This window comes from Dinoponera quadriceps, unplaced genomic scaffold, assembly GCF_001313825.1.
Source record: "Dinoponera quadriceps isolate SergipeBrazil2010 unplaced genomic scaffold, ASM131382v1 scaffold8544, whole genome shotgun sequence".
Lineage (NCBI taxonomy): Eukaryota > Metazoa > Arthropoda > Insecta > Hymenoptera > Formicidae > Dinoponera > Dinoponera quadriceps.
Window position 1 is genome coordinate 55,941 of NW_014563549.1, and position 18,463 is coordinate 74,403.

At 42.6% G+C, this 18,463-nt stretch overlaps 4 protein-coding genes across 7 annotated transcripts; 1 reads left to right on the forward strand and 3 right to left on the reverse strand.

Moving 5' to 3' along the window:
- Positions 1-634: 634 nt before the first annotated feature.
- Positions 635-1,595, reverse strand: LOC106751215 (probable RNA-binding protein EIF1AD). Its single transcript, XM_014632054.1, has 2 exons — positions 1,165-1,595; positions 635-1,040 (listed from the first exon to the last, which is right to left on the reverse strand). Exons 1-2 carry the CDS (start codon positions 1,453-1,455, stop codon positions 855-857), a joined length of 477 nt encoding a protein of 158 aa, XP_014487540.1. The 5' UTR covers positions 1,456-1,595; the 3' UTR covers positions 635-854.
- On the reverse strand, positions 1,356-5,665 carry LOC106751214 (DNA polymerase subunit gamma-1, mitochondrial). Its single transcript, XM_014632053.1, has 3 exons — positions 5,524-5,665; positions 1,552-5,454; positions 1,356-1,442 (listed from the first exon to the last, which is right to left on the reverse strand). Exon 2 carries the CDS (start codon positions 5,387-5,389, stop codon positions 1,607-1,609), a length of 3,783 nt encoding a protein of 1,260 aa, XP_014487539.1. The 5' UTR covers positions 5,390-5,454; positions 5,524-5,665; the 3' UTR covers positions 1,356-1,442; positions 1,552-1,606.
- Positions 5,666-6,235: 570 nt separating this feature from the next.
- On the forward strand, positions 6,236-14,512 carry LOC106751211 (centrosomal protein of 97 kDa). Of its 2 annotated transcripts, none has more exons than XM_014632049.1 (12): positions 6,236-6,282; positions 6,550-6,701; positions 6,978-7,136; positions 7,214-7,315; positions 7,465-7,661; positions 7,939-8,022; positions 8,133-8,428; positions 9,474-9,671; positions 9,856-10,464; positions 11,283-11,415; positions 11,515-11,737; positions 11,814-14,512. In XM_014632049.1, exons 1-12 carry the CDS (start codon positions 6,270-6,272, stop codon positions 12,399-12,401), a joined length of 2,754 nt encoding a protein of 917 aa, XP_014487535.1. In that variant the 5' UTR covers positions 6,236-6,269; the 3' UTR covers positions 12,402-14,512. The 2 variants fall into 2 exon arrangements, with proteins under 2 accessions (XP_014487535.1, XP_014487534.1); XM_014632048.1 differs by having other exon boundaries at positions 7,465-7,657; positions 7,932-8,022.
- Positions 14,513-14,598: 86 nt separating this feature from the next.
- LOC106751212 (peptidyl-prolyl cis-trans isomerase D) lies at positions 14,599-17,857 on the reverse strand. Of its 3 annotated transcripts, none has more exons than XM_014632052.1 (7): positions 17,710-17,857; positions 16,374-16,510; positions 16,149-16,286; positions 15,765-16,063; positions 15,549-15,683; positions 15,212-15,466; positions 14,599-15,138 (listed from the first exon to the last, which is right to left on the reverse strand). In XM_014632052.1, the coding sequence occupies exons 2-7, from the start codon at positions 16,459-16,461 to the stop codon at positions 14,917-14,919; spliced, it is 1,137 nt and encodes a 378-aa protein (XP_014487538.1). In that variant the 5' UTR covers positions 16,462-16,510; positions 17,710-17,857; the 3' UTR covers positions 14,599-14,916. The 3 variants fall into 3 exon arrangements, with proteins under 3 accessions (XP_014487538.1, XP_014487536.1, XP_014487537.1); XM_014632050.1 differs by lacking the exon at positions 17,710-17,857 and adding an exon at positions 17,204-17,431; XM_014632051.1 differs by lacking the exon at positions 17,710-17,857 and adding an exon at positions 16,737-17,197.
- Positions 17,858-18,463: the final 606 nt, after the last annotated feature.

Consider the following 18,463-nt stretch of genomic DNA (forward strand, 5'->3'; position numbering starts at 1 on the left):
AAATTTCTCCTCTGCAGTTATTAATTCATTTTTTATTTTACTTTCTCGCTTCATTCAAACTCAGCGTCCTTTTTGAATTTTTCCCCACGGAAAACTGAAGGGTAGGTGAATAGTCCCGTCCTGAGTATTTGTGAGGAAATAACAGTTTTATAGCTATCCGATAACATCAAACGCCTTGATTGAAAGCAATAAAGGAATTTGAAAAAGCTTTGGGGTGAAGAGGTTGCGTATAAACCATTGCACAAAGAACCCGTTTTGACCTGTGGAACGGGAGTGGCTTAATAATCGTAAGTTTAAAAATCTTTATATTTTCGAGTATTACGTTGAGTTTCTTTTAATTACAAATTCTGCGAGAAAAATACGTTTACTCCCACAAAAACGGTACTGAAAATTGTTATCCTAAATTAATAACACTCTGTGCAATAACGTGATAATGGGATCCGACTTAATGGCGAATAAATTATTGCAGATCCTGTTTATTTCCCTGGATATACACCCCATTAAAGTTTACGATAACGATTATATGTGTGAATAATCCGGTGAATAACGGGGGACTCTGAAGTAGGATCGATATTACATGCAAAAATGGTGTTTTATTATACAGTTTCACGCGCATACATATCACGCACCAGTAGAAAAATATATAAAGAAGACTGTTTTTACAATATCTGCTCAACTAGGATATCAAGAGACACATCAACTATTTATACTTATTACATATATACTATTCATATATATGAATTGCAATATATACAAACTTCTGTATATGAGCCTTTATATTTATATTAATATATAAAAGAAGACTATTTTTCTCTTTAAAACGGAATACGACGTTAATTAGTGTCACTAGAACTTTAATCACTCTCACTGTCGTCTGTCTCTTGATTGCTTCGTTGCCTTTCCCTGTTCGTATTCACGAAAAGATCCCCATCATCGTCTTCCCTTGTATCATCCTCCGTTATCAAGTTGACGTTCCCTTCTGGATTCTTATCAAATTCCGACGGCCAGCAATTTTGTGCGCGATAGCTTTTTATGTTATTCTACAAAATGTGATATTAATACAAGACAAAAAATACGAAGTACCATTCAATATTTGCAAGGGAAAATTCTAATTTTGTTTTTCATTATATATATATATATATATATAAAATGACAAAAAATTACCTCCGTAAGTCTTTTAATAATTTCGCCCTTGACCTTATCGCCCTCCTTGATGGGATCGGTCAAGACGTAATCACCCCTCTTCACCCAAATCATTCTCCGATATCTGTTAGGCATCGAGACAAGGTACTGTTCTCCACTGGGACTGATGACTTCGTAGAGACGACTGCCGCTCGGCTTGAGGATTCGTACGATGCATTGAGAATCCGTGGGTACACTCAGATCGTCGTAAATGATGTGCTTGTTGCGTTTCGTTGCTTTAAACATCGTGACCTGCAAAACTAAACCAAACATATCGCGATTTTAATCCACCTTCCCTCGCTCTCGTGATTCTCTCCTTGAACGTCGCGAGACAAGATTGATTCCGCGCTTGAAAAAAAGAAAAAATACCGATGACACAAAATTAACGTCGTGATTTCCGTGATTCACGTGAAGCGATACGGCTTTAAGCGGAAAGTTCCTCAACGGCCGAGTCCGCTGCTTTGGCTTTGCGATCTTTCGCATCGTGCCACCATCCCAGCGAGCCGCCGGACTTCTCCAGGGCGGTCCACACGTCTAGGCTCTCGCCGGGCGGTATATCGTATCCGTTTTGCAGCCCGTGAGGGTTCGACGGGGTCTTACAGTCGTGGGCGGATTCTTTGCGCAGAACGGTGTCCACTTCCACGGACGTGAAGAACGCCACCGACATCGGTAAGTCCCGCATACCGACTCTCGAGGCGCAGAACGCCCTCGTCAGCAGATTCGTCATGTGCATGGCGAGTGCGGCGTTGTACTTGTGCCTGGACGGCACGAGATACCGCACCTCGTCGTGAAAGGACAGGCAGAACCTCGCGTTGTCCCGCATCAGCCACCTCATGGAGACCAGCATGAGATGAAGGAAGTCGACCGCGCCGCTCTGCACCACCCAGTTGATCTTCGTGGGCAAGAAGTTGTCCTCCTCGCCGGTATTGCTGGTCTCCAGGGCGCGGCTCAATCTTGAGTTGAGAAACGGCGTGACCGGATACTCGCTGCTGGCGATCTCCTCCAGCCGATTGAACATGGCCGATTCCGAGCCGTCGAGCCACTCGCTCTTATGGAACATCTCTTGCACGCTCTTGCCGTATAACTTCGCCGCCTGATACGCCTGATACGAGGTGAAAGGCTCATCCTGCAGGTTGTCATCAAGGAACTCGGCCTTCAGCCGGTACACCTTCTTGCCCTTGGTGAGAGCGAACATTTTGCGCGACTTGGCGACCGCCTCGGCGTCCGTCATGGACGGGTTGAACTGCTTGAGCAGTTGCACGGCGAACTTCTGACCGGCCCCGTAAATCCTGGCGTAGTTGATGACCTTGGCGTGGTCGCGCGAGATGCCGACCGCCTTGGCGGTGACGCTGTGCATGTCGGTGCCGTTGGACTTGGCGCCGATCAGGGTCATCCAGCCGAACGGCGTGGCGCCGTGTATCCCGCCGGTATGATGAGCGTCGCCGATCATCGAGGCGATCCACAGCTCCTGGCTGTCCACGTCCGCGCCCACGATGTTGTAGCCAGGCGGCGCCTGCACCATCGAGCGCAGCTCGGAGCCGATGCGCTCCGAGGAGGCGTTCGACGCGGTCATCCACGTGCGCTCGACGGCACGCCGCGTCAGCGTGCCCGACACCACCACCTGAGGGATTATCGCGCCGTAACGCGCCATCCGCTTGCTCTTCAGCTTCGTTACTCCGCCGGGCAGCGAACGATCGTCCAACCACACCACCAGCTGCGACAAGATCCGGTCGCGATTGTTCCGCCAATACGACAGCATGCGGGCGTTCTTCAGCACCTCGGTCGCGCTCGCGTCCAACCCGGCCAGCACGTTCTCCGAGAACTTGTTGAGGAAATCCTTGGACAAAGGATTCCCCACGTTCTTCCCCTTGCCGTCCTTGTGCGGCAATTTGAAGAAGTAACAGCAATTGTCGATGTCGACGTTGCACCACTCGGCAGTGCCCTTGTACACTGCCTCGTACGGCTCGGTCCTCGGCTTCTTGTCCTTCTTGAACCGCCAGAACTCGGTCTTGTGAAGGTCGTTCTGCACGTCGGCGCTCAGGGTGGTCATCGCGTCGCCGGAGGTGTCCCGGAATTCCCGATTGTCGATCGTCGGCAACGGGCAGTGCGCCAGGAGACTCTTCAACGGGAGTTCGGTCTCGATGCCGGGATCGTCGTTGTAAGGCACCAAGATCCCCCAGCCGTGCTCCTTTATGTAGTGCAGCGGGTATTTCTCCCAAGTAAGTCTCAGCAGCTTAGGGACCACCCTCATGGAGGTGCTGATTTTCCGCGGGCCCGGCGCCCAATCCTTGTCGCTCCGCTTGGGACAGAGCTTCCCGTACCAGGCTGGGTATCCCGGCATGTGGGGCATCTTGCTCGGCAACAAATACCTCATCTCTTCCAAGTACGCGAACTCTTTGGCCAGGGGATCCTCCTCTTCTTCCTCGTCGTCCGACAGGTACTTCGCGTCGCTCGACTTCTCGATCGTGTATCTCTTCCTCACGCTCGTCTCCGCGGACGTCGACGGCTTCTTCTTCAACTTGAGCGTCGGTGTGCTCCAATCTTGATCCCACATCCACAGGTCCTCCTTATATTTCTCACCGTGCATTAGCTGGCAGGCGGCTTTGGCTTTCTGTGCGAGAGTGAACTTGACCTCGTAGTTCAAGTCGTCGAACGTGCCCTCGGCTTCCTTCAGGTATCTCTGCCAGTTGGAGTTCACCGGTAAATAAGCTGAGCCGAGTTCCAACATTCCGGCTAGGGTGACCGGATGCGGGAATCTCTCCTGAAAGAGTGGAAATATCTTGGCCAGTATATTATGAGTGGCGACCGTGTCGGAGGCGCAGTAGGATATCAGTACGTCAAAGTTGTTCTTAACATCTTCGAGAGTGCCTTCGATGAATATTTCTCTCGCCTGCTTGCTTATCTCGTGGCCGCAGTACAGCTTGTGCACTTCCGCCAAGTTGTTCAGAGAAGTGTTGGCCTGCCAGTCGTCCTTCACGGAGTCCTCCTTCTTCGACATCAGCAGCGATCTTTGATAGCTGTTGAAACCGCTGACGCACACGTGCAACGACATGGTGTCGAGGAAACGAGTACCCGTGCAATTCATCCAATACTGTTCCTTGATTCTACTTCGGTCGTACGACACATTGTGACCCACGACAATCTTCGGTTTCTTCTGATGCTGATTCAACTTCTGTCCGTACTCCTCTCCGCGACTCTCCATAGGAACGAGCATACTCTCTTTGTATAATTGTGTGTCGAACGTCTGGCCGGTGTCCATCATGTAAGGCAAAGGAACTCGACCCTCTATTAAGGAATCCGATACCCAACCGTACCAAGCCTTATCGCTGACAGCGGTGGCAATGGTGGGCGAAGAACCGTGTTTCATGCACACTTCAACGTCGAAGATCACGCCGTCCTCCAGTGGGTAATCCACACTCTCTGCGCCATCCGCCGTATATCTGGTCCATCCTTCCTTGAAAAGCCATTGCTTCGGCATCTCGGGAATGTCCTTCATTATCTTGTTTATAATCTTGAGGTAAGGCTTAACCTGCGCTTTCCCGATGTTGTAGAAGTGCTCTTCCACATCCTTCCCCTCCAGAGTTGGCAATTTCATGTTTACGTCCGGCAGCCTACTCGCATCCTCCACGTTTATACCGTATAGACCCAAGTGCTTCTTTATATCGTTGATTTCTTTGTTAGACAATTTCTGCTTATCATCCTTCCCGAACAATTGTTCGTGCAATACTTTGGGCAACATCTGCATATTTATTTCGTTCACTCTAACACCGTCTTTCCTTAGATTAGCGTCTAATTCACCATCTTTGCTGGTTTCGGATTCCTTCAATCGCTGAGTTTCCTGTATACTGGTATCGTTAATTTTTACATCCTTCACCCTGGATTCTACATTTGAATTCACATCTTCGTCTACCTTCGACTCTTTAAACGTTCGAACCTTGACATCAAATTTACTTGATACTCCTTCGGGTTTCGTAAACAGTTTACAGAAGCCATCCTCGAAATTGTTGGGTATTGTCGGCGTATTATAAGTAGAGTTTGTTGCGCTATTGTTGTTTTTAGAGGTTAGGTCCTTCTGCTTGATATCCAAACTTCTAGCATTTTTCACTTGCAACCTTTTCCATTGAGTCTTCTTGTAGTTTCGAAAATTCTCCACGTTTGTGCACTTGTGCCTGATGCAAATATTAATCAAACGAATCTTCAGCCTCATTTTATCGCTTCACGTTTCTCCTTGTCCGAACATCACGTGGAAATGATGAAACACGTGCTCGGTACCTTCGGAACGAAACCGCGTACTATAAAGAAATACTTTGTTAACGATTTTAAGAGAAAATGAGATCTTACCTGATTTTGTAAATTAGACGAAATAAAATCCTGTTTTATTTAAGAAAACGAGCAGTAGTTCTCAATGATCTCCAGAAAATTGTTCAGTTCAACATACAAAACAATCAAGTCTGCATCAGACCACGTAACGAAAGCCGGTGAACTCTTCTCATTTTAACTACACTGTATCGCACCTTCTGCACATAAAATTGGATACTCGGCCGAAGAACAAGAAGAAAAAGTTCGCACAGAAATGAAGAAAGCCCACCTCTGGTGATTTTCACAATCTCCAACAGGTAAATTCATCGAGAAACGCAGTCATTTTATTGGCTGCACATCATCTTGAGATGTCACGTAGCCAATGAAACAGCTCTATGTTCTTTGTTGGAAACCGCCCAAACGTGTGTAATGATACGGACCTTACGGTACACTAGACGTAATGAATATTTCATCGCATGAAAAGTGCCGCTGAGTATATACCGATTAGCACTTGGTAAATGTTTTTAACGTGTATAAAACATTAATCGCGTAAAATTAAAAGATAAATAGTAACTTGTGGTGATATCAGAGTAATTAATGAAATTCGGGTATTATAAGCGACAGTCGCAATGCACGAATATCCAGGCGCTACGCGCTGGCCCGAGTACATTCTGGATTGATACCATTTCACGCGTTGAGGAATTTCTGATGTCGAGTGTACATCGATCCCCCGTCCGGTATCATGACTGCGACATCTTCTCGGCGTCCGCCAGTTTATTGTGTTCATCATGGCTTCGACGGGTTAGTGATTGTCGCGAAAATTGTCGTTTGATATGCATTTTAATTTAATCGCGCAACGACAGTACATTATACTAAAAGCGAGAGATCTCGTATTTTGCTCTTAACAAATTCTACACGATTTATCGCACCGATGAGACTTCACACACGCTTTCCGCGCGCTTGTCACTTTGACTTTTGCCGTCGCCGCTGTTTAGATGCCGCGCTCGTGTAATACGCGTGTAGGCGTGTCTGCGAGTCGTATTGAGGAGCTTTTGTCTCTTTTTTTAGAATCTCTGGTGTGCGACACTCTAGATCTGAGCGGCCAGGGTCTCAAGAAACTCAGCCGGTGTCCTTCGGACGCTGATATCAGCACGTTGATTATAGACGATAATGACTTACAGCGGCTTGATAATCTGGATTCTTATCACAGAATTACCAAGGTAGTAACTCATGTGAGAAACATTGTTAATCTGTGCATAAGAATGCAAGGTTTCTTCATACAGAATGCGGCGAGCTGTTTTGACGCTTTTTCTTTCAAAGCCATGAAAGAATGAAAAATTATATTTTGAATAAATCTTAATACGCGCAAGTTTTAATATATAAACATGATTGGTGAAATTTCGAAGTTTGTGATTTTTTATATATATAGTTCTATTATTGCAAATATATATTTGTTACGTGTTAAAGTGTATGTTCTATGGTTCTATCGGTTTCAGCTTTCGATAGTCCGAAACCAATTACTACGGATGTATGGTGTGTCCAAATTACATAATCTTGTTACCCTCAATCTGGCTAACAATGGTATACTCACAATAGAAGGCATCAAGGACATGACTAATTTGCAAACGCTCTGTCTAGCAGGTAACAATATCAAGGTATGGTCCAATAATGTCCCAGTAATTTATTTTTACAACTTTACGATAACTTATTGCATAATGTGATTGTATTACAGTCAATCGAACATCTGCACACGAATATCAAGCTGGAACATCTGGATTTATCTGAGAATAGCATCAGCCATATTTCAGACATCTCTTATTTACGGAATTTAAAGGTAAAATGTCGTGATTGCTCATTATAATAACGCAAGATTATGATGCAGTCGGATGCTCTGTTGTTGTGATGCTTTGTCTAACACATTAAATAAGATTTGACGAGCAATGCCAATTTTGCTATGTTCTCATGAAATAAACAATATTTTAGGAACTTTTCCTGCATAACAACCGCATAATAACGCTGCGTCAGTGTGAGCGCTACTTGCCCACGTCTCTAGAAACATTCACATTGGCAAATAACAATATCACCGACTTGAATGAAATGTCACACTTGGCTAATCTCAAGAATGTGGTGAATTTCTCAATTGCTAACAATCCGTGTGTCAGTATAACAGGTAACAGTATGTATCCTTTTTTGTCCAATTACGCTCTTCATCATCTCATCTAGAAGTTAGCCAGATCTATCGATGTTGTTTCTTAATATCATGATTATAGCTGCAAAGAATAATTTTATCGTTATCATTGGCGTGATATCATAGCGTTTTACCTTGTTAAACACCATGATCGGTAACTTTTACGTGTCTTAACACTCGCTTTCACACTCACTAGACGTAAGGACGTTAGTTTATATTAACCATAGTGTTGTTACAATAGCATATCATTCTTAACACATAGTTTATAGTGGGTTTGACTACCGGCCCTTCGTTATTAATTGGTGTATGAGCTTAAAATCGATCGACGGTTATGCAGTCGATCCTATCGAAAGGTGGGTCTCTCAGTTATCTTTCTTACGCAGTAGTTGATATTACAAGTTGAAAATTAATTCACCGTGAAGCTGGACTGAATCGAGACTGATTGGCAATAACGTTTGCTCAGCTTGAAAGCAGAGTGGCTATATTCTCAGGGACGAGGTAGACAATTCCGCGTCGGCGAACACGCGTTGCTCGCACAATATCTAGCGTCCGTCTGTCCGCTCTCGGGGGAGTCGTTAGAGAACGAAACGGACAGGAAGCTTAGACTGATACTGAGCAAAGCTCAGCACCACCAACAGCAATTGAATCAACAGAGCGATGCCGGGAGCGTGCACAGCTTGAGTAGCGTGGCGATGAGCCCATCCCCAGCCGCTAGACGTAGACTTAGCCATAACAGGACAAATTCTCCCAGACGACCTAGTGAGTCTAATAAATCCGTCGCTGTTGTCATTAGTAGCCTTTCATATTTCGCATTGCCGAATACTCGGAAATATATGTGTTTCTCTCGCGGATACTCTTAGAACTCTCAACTTTATCCGTAGTAGCGAGAAGTGGACTAGTAGTGATCTAGATTTTCCAGTCGTCAAGCCCGGTATACACATCCTAGTTATGATCTGTTTTCTCTAGTGCCAATGTTGACATACTATGAAGATAAATGCTTACAATCGCCAAAATTTTACGAAGCAAAGTACTGTGTCTGCCATTCCCCTTGCAAAGGTATCCAATAAGTCAGACTGAGGATTTGTATCGTTATTGTTGAGTAAAACCATACAGTTAGGAATGTGCGAGAATCTAAGGGCAATTTTTTGTACCTTTCAATGCGTAACGGTGACGAGAGATCTCCGTGCTTCAACGAGCGAATAAGTGGTCGGTGAAGTTATCCGAAATTCAACACAGCGTGAAGAAATAATTATCCCGAATTATCTACACTTGCTCTAACACAAATGTTAATTACACGTACAATATTTGTCACGTAATGTCACGTCTTCATTGCTAGTCCGTTTCAGCCTATATCTCATGTTTGTAACAGATATCAGTCAGTTATTCACAACACAATTGAAACGTGGGAGAATCAATTGGTTTGGATTCATGCACATGCCTATACCTCTCATGCATAGTACTTTCTTGAGCAGCCGCTTCTTTATAGGCTTTATAGCGCAAACCTTGACCATTGGCCAGTGAAAAGAAAGAAGTTCAAGTCTCGTTACCGAGTTGGCTACTTAGAAAATTATTTGTTTGGTGTATTGTAGCGTTGGACGATTTGGAAAGACCCTCACACATAGTTCACATCTTTTCTTTGTATAGCGTATATAATTTCGATTAAGTAGTCTACATATCATTTGCATGCTTGCGCTGGCGGGCGCTGGTGTCAGAGACATCTCGAGCACAAAATGAATTTCGTACCGTAATGATATTCGTCGTACGTGATAGACGTCAATTACAGCGCCGAATGGTGTTCCGTCAGGTTCGTCGAGAAATTTGAAAATGAAATCGCCGGACCGAATGGTATCCAGCTGTCATACGGACGCTATGGTCTCCTCGTGTCATGCTTTGTTAAGCGGCGATCACGACTCCAACCTGATGACCCAAAGCTTGGATCCTAACATGCTCTGCGGTACGTTGAGCAACAAGACGATGAATAACTCTTTGCAAGACATGGAAGGTAAGACAATGATTCATGCCCGTTTCTACCATCGTGGTTTAAATCGGCCAATTGGCCAATGCGTCAATTCCGTTGAGTTGATCGTCGATTAGATTTAAATTGTGATGGTGAGAAACAGGGAATAGTCGAGGCAAAATTTCTACTTTGATTTTATTGTATATTCCGACGATCAAATTCCCTGCAGAAACATCGAGCCCGTTGCAAGCAGCTACGAAACTGGTGCCGGTACCGGAGTCTCTGATGAGTCCGGACTTCCGTCCACCGTCCGGCCTTTCCCGGATCTTGCCCAAGACACCGCCGAGCAAACTGAGCTCCCCGTGTCAGGTCACGATACCCAGCAAGCCGTCTCTGGACGGTGACGGGAAGGCGATACCGATCATAAACACGGTGAATCCCATGGCGAAGACGAGTCTGAGCGCTCTCAAAGCGAATGCGCTCATAAAGAGCAATTCCGCGACGAATTGCAGCAGCATCGTGAAAGCGAGTATAGCCAAGCCGATCGTGACCTACGCCAACACCGGCAAATGTCCGCACAGTGTGAAGATCAACAATTACGTTCAGAGCAAAACCTTGCCCGCGAAGAGGAGTATGAAGGGCTCGAATCTGGTCAGGATTATACAGCGGCCGAAAAGCGCGGGCGAGAGGATGAAGAGTAATTTGAACAAGATGGAGAAAGACGGGGACGTCGATAACGGTACTCAGAGCAGCGACGAGGACAGCGAGGTGTGTCAAGCGAAATTGGACAGCATTCGGCATAGAGCTATTCAAAGAAGGCAGGAGGACAGTAATAAAGGTAGGATGCGATGTTTTAAAGCGATTTCAGGACGTATTGACCGTAAATCGAAATTATGAAAAAATTACGAGATGATCTACATTGCGTTTAAAAGTGACACCAAAAGTTTGACAGTAATTCAAAGCTTGGATCAAAAGTTATTTCACTTTAAAGAAGGCTTTAAGGTGAAATTAATTTAATAAAAATTCGATGAAATTTGCGTGTGCATTGAAATATTGTCTAACTCATTGCTCGTACGATTAGAAAAAGATTGACCATTTGAGAACTGAGATATTTGTAATGTCGACACTTTTTATACGTGTTTCTTAAGATTAACATGCTCTTCTGAATTTATATTTTTAATATCTTCTAAACTAAAAGAATAAGATTTTAATGAAAAACTATATTATGTTATTAAAGACTAATATGCAGACATTATACATAAACTTCAGAATTATTGACCATTTTGTCTTGAAAATACAGTAATGTCAAGTTCATAACTTATAATAACACGAAATATATATACATATCCATATATTTAAACGTGTACATACCGCTTTCTATTATCTGCATCTCTATTAGATACACATAGTATTAATAAGAAAAATAAAAATTGATATTTTCGTATTTGTAATTTTGTGTGCGTGCGTGCATGCGCGTGGACGCGCGCGCATATATATACTTCAACTTCCTTTCAAATTAAAACTTATTTAGATAATGAGATAAATGTACAGGAATGTAATTTTGCTTGATAAATACTAAATACTGAAAATAGCACTCATGGGCTATGCATCTTTAAAGAGTCGCGGGATCATTAACAGGTATTTCTTCATCAACAGATCAAGACCAAGCAGAGAAGGCTGCCATCTGCATTCAGAGGATGTGGCGAGGCTATCACACGAGGAACCTTAATAGCAAAGCTACTAACATATTAAAAACGATCGATATGATCAGAACGAATAAATACATCCAGTAAGTCTGTGCTCTTTAATTTATGGCGTGCGATTCTTTATAGAAACATATATGGGTTAAAATAGAATATAGATTACATGTACAAAATATTTTTTACAGAAAATTATCGACTGACATGGAAGCTACGAGGACTGCTTTGGAAAGCGAGCACAAGTTGCAGTTGCTACAGATGCAAGCGATTAATGCGTTGTGGAAGAAAGTCGTCAGTCTCCAACCGGGTAGCAATCGAGAGAACGCCTTTAACGACACGGACAACGCGCTGCAACCGAATACGGATGTGGTTACCAATCTCGCGCAAACGTGCAACTTGCTTCATACTCAGGTGCGTTTTTCAAGTTGCGAAAGACAGGATTTCTCTCTCTCTTTCTGATGTTTTGCATTTTTTTTTCTTTACCCAGGTCCAGCAATTGCAAGATTCCATGTCGGAGATAAAACGTTGCATGTCCAACATGAAGCCGAAGCCCGCTTTTGTCGACAACGGCGTGGCTACTCAAACCGAGATATCCGCCGTGCACACACCGGCCGGTGAGGAAAACACGTTTCCATACGGGCGTCCTAACAGACCGCAGAGTCTACCGATACATCAAACGATACATGAAGGAAACGAGAACAAGAGCTTCGCGTCCAATTTGGTGGACAGCGTGCTGAAGAAGGTCTCGCAGTCCACCGACACGACGGACGACGAGGTCAACACGGATATCTTGAATTCGAACGAGAACCCGGACGCGTTGAATTCGATCGAGCATCCCGAGATGTTCAAGAGCTGCGAGGAGATAATAGAATCCGATTTCAAGGAAGCGGTTGAGAACGAGGCGACAGACGATTACGAGAACATCATCGAGAACGCGGCGATAGACGGTGAGGTGTGCGAAGAGGCGTTGTGCAAGGAGTTGCATAACCTGATCGAGACGGAAAACGTGGCGGAGGATTACGAGAACTGCGAGAAGGACAACGAGGTGAACGGGGACGACCAGCAAACCTGTTAGATTTAACTATAATGAGTCGAGTTCGCGAAACCCATATGCCTTGTGAGTAACACAATCACGATAAGACGGTGAAAACGCGAGGAAGAAAGATGGATGTCTAAAAAATGCTCACTGTAAATAACGTCAAAAAAGAAGTAATTTTAGTCGTAACGATATTAGAGAAAACGATGTTAATTTTAATCGTGAATTTTGTTACGAAACGGATATTTTCATCACAAATAATAAGCTGCCATTCTGTCCGAACAAAGCGTAATTTAAATGAGAGAGAGAGAGAGAGAGAGAGAGAGAGAGAGAGAGAGAGAGAGAGAGAGGGGGGGGGGATTTTTGAGAGAACGAAGTTATGTCAATGACTGTAAAACATCTGAGCCATTTTGCGCAAACTATTGTGTTATGCGGTAAACCGTGTATTGTCATCATTAATAAGAAATTCCGGAAATTTTCCGTCCATACGTCCAGCTGTTGGCAACAGAACGAAGCATATGTCATCCAATCGTGAAAAGCATAGCATGTATCTTACTGAACTGACCGTTATAGAATCGTTCCCGAGAAAGCATCCCGCTAAGTTCGGCCGTTGCTCCTCGATATGAGGTTTGTCTTCTGTCTCTGAACTATAGGATTGAATTTTGTTTCTTTTTCCTTCAATGTTAAGTTATGCAGGGCGTCTCAGTTCATGCGACTTCAATTTTACCGAGAGGTTCTCTGAACAATTTCAAGTTAACTTTTCCTCTACGGAAATGCCGAGACACCAATAGTTTCCGAGATACAAGCGATTGAAAAAATCGAGCTTTTCGCGAACTACATTTCGAGCGATCCAATGGACAACAGAATTCCTTTCTCCGATTTATTTCAAACGTGCTTTAATGTAACAAAATTTTAATCTGAGACTTGGCTGAAAAGATATGCTAAAGACTGAAAAACTGTCGTAAATGATGACCTCCCTCGATATTTTCACCATGGAAAAATTAACTTGGAATTATTCAGGAAATCTCAGATAAAATTTAAGTCGTAAGAACTGAGACACCCTGTATACTTGTCTTACTCTAAACGGTAAAAAGTGCAATCTAGTTCAGAAACGGAACACAAACCTGTGATTTCTCACCACATCGGAAAACTACATCTTAAATTCTGGAGAAAGCTAATTAACGTAAACCCTCGGATCAAAGCATTTTTGCACAAGATATGTATTCATTATCCGTAAGACGCAATTACAATGTCCCCTCGGTTTCCAGTTTTTTCAACAATACTTTATACATATATATACACGTTTAGTAATTATTTATTTATTTATTTATTTGTCTATACGGAAAAAAAAGGAAGATTAGTTCTAATAGATACCGAAGATATTGAAATATTAGAAAAGATACCAGAGGTCGTACGATCTAGTCAATAGCTTTTACATTTAGGTACACTGTAGATATTTACTCAAGGATTGTTATGTAGATATTACTCAACTTTACGAAATAAACATTGTGAGAAACTTTCATTAAAAGTATGCGAAATTACGAGTAGTTGAAAAGCACGATTTGAATCACACTGGAGAAGCGTGACTCCGTTTCTGTGACTATTGATTGTCGATATTTGCGTGCGATAAATGTTGAATGAATAATTTAATAATCCGCAAATATACACGCGAGCTTACTGAATTGACACTGTGTATCGGCTGCAGCATATTCTACTGATAATATTTGAATGCCTGAGAAATTTTTAAAATAGTTCAGGATATGTCAGTGAACTGCGAGATAAACGGTTCGTGCGTGTCTAATTAACGTAACTTTCAAGATATTTATAGCAATGTTTGCTTTAACAAGAGGATACGCTTGAGCTTAAATTTATATTCTTCATTCCTGTGATTTTTCAAGGGACACATACGACCGTGATATAATTATAGCCAATGAAAAAAAGATAGAAAATACGGGTTGGATAGAGTCATTCATAAAACGAGAATGTAGAGGCATATTCAGTGTTGTATTTATTTTTCATTCGCTAACTACCCGTAATTTGTACGGTCTCGTGTCTTATTAAAGACAATATACGTCGATTATTACATATTTACATTGTATTTTAAATTGGTTTTAAAAAAATATACAGACAGTACGTTATATATATAATTTTCTCTACATTTCGGAAATATTCGTAAAATATTTTTAATTTTTCACTCAATATTCATAAAATAGTCATAAAATTTGTATTATTTGAATATAAAAATTTATAACTTTTCACGCCGATAAGTACTGAGAAATAACATTTTCATTAAAAACATTTTCTTATTTAGATGTAAAACAGTTAGAGCGATCATATAATTGTGTTAAATTGATGGAAAAAATTGATTCGTTCCTTCTTCAATATTTCTCAATATAACTCTTGTACCAATAAAAACAAACATAGATTTTTTTCATCAACCTAACGCACACATTGATTTCCCTTTAAACAAACTGCAGATGGTTATCAATGTAATAATTTTAACAATATGTAAATTTTCGTCGTAATGTGCAGTCTCCAAGTATAAAACACAGTTTCATTGTTTGAACATCCTTTGACACGACGCTTTTTCCCTTATTAAATAAGAATTCATAATCTTTTTTATTTTATTTATTTCCTGAATAATATCCTTGTTATTAGGACATTCCAGGAGTGCTTGCTGCAAGTCTGCTAAACCCAACTCATATTCATTCATGCCGATATAAGCTTGCCCTCTTCGAAATAACGCTTTGCTATTAGCTCTGTCCAATTTTAAGACCTGAATTAAATTGTGCGTTAAAGAGCATGAAATAAATCGTTTGTTTGACCTTTTCATCCGAATATTCACTCACCTCATTGCAATGCCCCATCGCATCGCGATAGATCCTTTTTCTTAATTTCACGGCAGCCAGATTAAGTAATATAATCACCTTGAGGTTTATCAATGTGTTGTCAGACGTATCCGACAAATCCGCTTGCTTCGTCATCCAGTTGTAATATCGCAACGCTTTCTTGTATTTTCTACCAGCGTCCACAAAATTGTTTCTTGAGAAATAATGGTTCCCAGAGTCTTTTATCTTTCTTATTACCTCCTTGACGTATCTATGCTACAGGTATGAAGAAATCGAAACAAAAAGGGTATAACTTTCTGACGCTTAACGCAAGGATTAACACGGGAAATTGACTTACGCTAAGTTTGTCGACGTGCGAGGAGTAATCCCAATCTTCAGGCCACGGTGTGTAAACATCCTCGGACCCGTCATTTTCTTCCATTCCCCAGCTTTCGTTTCTTTTCAGCTCTCCGCAATTCACTATGCGTACTTCCTAAACAAATCGATTGTCCAACTGAACAACCAGCTTACGGAAACTATCAGTCTCGTTTGTTAAAGAGATACATGGCCTCACATCAACTGGAATATCCTTGACAGTCGACACGCTATTGAGCTCCAATACTACGCCCATGCCTCTTATGACCTTTCCGAACACTACGTTAGTGTCGTCCAAGTGCAGGCAAGGCACGCAAGTGATGATAAATTGGGAACTGTTGGTGTTCGGCTTTCCCTCGTTCACCATACTGAGTAATCCCGGGGTTGTGTGTTTCAAATGGAAATTCTCATCTTCGAAATAAGGACCGTAGATGCTCTCGCCACTGGTGCCGTTGAAATTGACGATATCTCCACCCTGGATCATAAACTGTGGAATGGCTATAGCGAATAATCGATTAATCCAATAGTCACGTGTAAACGGGACGTAATCAGGAAGGATTATAAGATAGAAAAATATATGTACCTTTGTGGAAAACACATCCCTTGTAATGTAACCTCTTGGCGTTCACTCCGCCGCCCTTTTCGCCGGTGCACAGTGCACGGAAATTCTCTGCGGTCCGTGGCACGATATCCTTGAACAATTCTATGACGATTCTGCCCACTGAATAACAATGACAAGATTATGAATCTTGACAATTTGTCACATAAGTGTTCGCATCGAAATATTTATAACCTCATACCAAAGTACCTTTTTCGGGGCCGACGACAACATCCAGAAAAACTATAGGGTTCTTGTTCGTGGAAAAGTGACTGTCATTGTTGAAAGGATGCTTCATGTTCCCCTCAATTGCTACCTTGTGCAGTAATCGAATACCTGCACCTTGCCTGTAAAATTAATTCGTCAGTTTCATGACGACGGGATATTTATTCCTCACTAATAATAAATAAATAAAGATGACGTCTATTCGATCCACTGTTCAGTCGCGTCAACTTAATTTACTCTCTTTAATTGAAATGTGACCGTGACAAAATGGAATCAGAGCACTAAAATCGCATAAATATCAGAACACAGAGACAAGAAGAACATAATAGACGTAATAATCAACGTAACATTTTAAAATCAAACGATCGTCTTCCTAAAACAGCCTTTCGACGACAAGGGCCGAAATTCGAAGGTCTCGGAAGTCAACATTCGATAACTCGGTGAAAAGTATCTAGTATCGCACTTGCCAAGTACGCATATTAAAGGAAAAATCTTCACTTTCAAAAACGATATTAACTTCATTCACGTGCGACGTTTCGTTTACACGTTTGCGATCTAAATGAACTTCACAAAATCTTTCTTGCACTCGATGTATCTTTTATGAAATTCCTCAAGTTGCATCGCACAGAAAGAAACATCGTACACAACATTCTTAACACCATTTGAAAGGGCGGACTTTTTCCTTCAACGAGAGTAGAGGCAAATTGTACAGCGAGATTTCTTTTTATCGAATTATTCGACGTTAAAGCGGAAGAGCGGTCTTTCGGATTTTAATCGTGGAAGGTAAACGAAGAAGCGCCAAGATCAGTACTCACTGCCTAAAATCGCGTTCTCTTTGCGCGCTCATGCACACCGCAAGCAGCTGTAAGCAGTGATATGATTTCGAGCTCGGGATACCCCAGCGTCTTTTCCTTTCCACTACGCATCAGAGACGCTCCCCGTCTGTCCATGTGACACGTGCGTAGTGTCACACGGATGGACCGGGCGTCTCTGTGTGCGTGGCGGTGGGGGAGAAGCGCTGCACAAACCGAGTCTCTATTCTTCGAACGGTTGCGTATACGTGTCATTGCGCAGCTGTTTTACAACACGATTATACTTGCGCAAAAACACACTTACGTAAACGCGAGCTACGTTGTGTGTATACGTAATCATTTCAAAAATAAGGATTCCGGGCTCGAAATTGTATCATCGCGATATAAGTGTCATTCTATCTTCATCCTTTGGCACGAATGAACGACAAAGATAGAATGACACTTACCAAACAAACACACACACACACGCACACACGTGAGCTCCCAGAGAGATATTGCGATCATTTTACCTTCATTGGTAAATGTAAAACAAAGTTATGGCATTTTCCATCTGCTGACTCGAGGTCATCGTACTTTCTAAGAACGCGCCAATCAGAACGTTGTGCAAGGATCCTGAATCGCGTAGATTCAACGAAATCGAAAACGCCATTAGAATGATGCAACAGCGCAGATAACGCGCTCCCCCTAAACGCAGCTTAGAAGTGCAACTAGAAGTGCACCAGTGAAAACGTAGCGCTCCTGGATCGTCACCAGATCTCACTAGATCCAGCACGAGACAAAGGACTATGACCGGTTTCTTATTGAAGTTGAGCCCCGGGGAACAGAATTGGGATACGGTTGGGGTTGCAGGGTGTCGAAAAAAAGTCAAGAAGTTCCACGGGCACAACGAAATGAGTCTGAGAGTGAAATGAGTCTTCTGAATTCCAGGATGCTGCGTTCGGAGAGCACGCTATTAGCGCTAAAGCGTCAATTTATTTTTACTCCTTATTGGATGTATGACAAGGATAGAATAATTCGTTAGCACTGATCAACGCTGACAGCGCGCTTCAGAGCTGTTCGAAGTTTGCAATTACGACCGTTGATCTGTTCCTTGTAGCTGCACCGCTGAGCTGCAGTAATAAGGTAAAATAAGAAAATATATATTTGTCTTACTTCAACTTATCGCACATCCGAAGGCGAACTTAAGACGTTCTTAAATATAAAATCCGCCTATGAATACCAACCCGAGACCGTCTTAGGTTTATCTTCGGATGCTTTACGGTT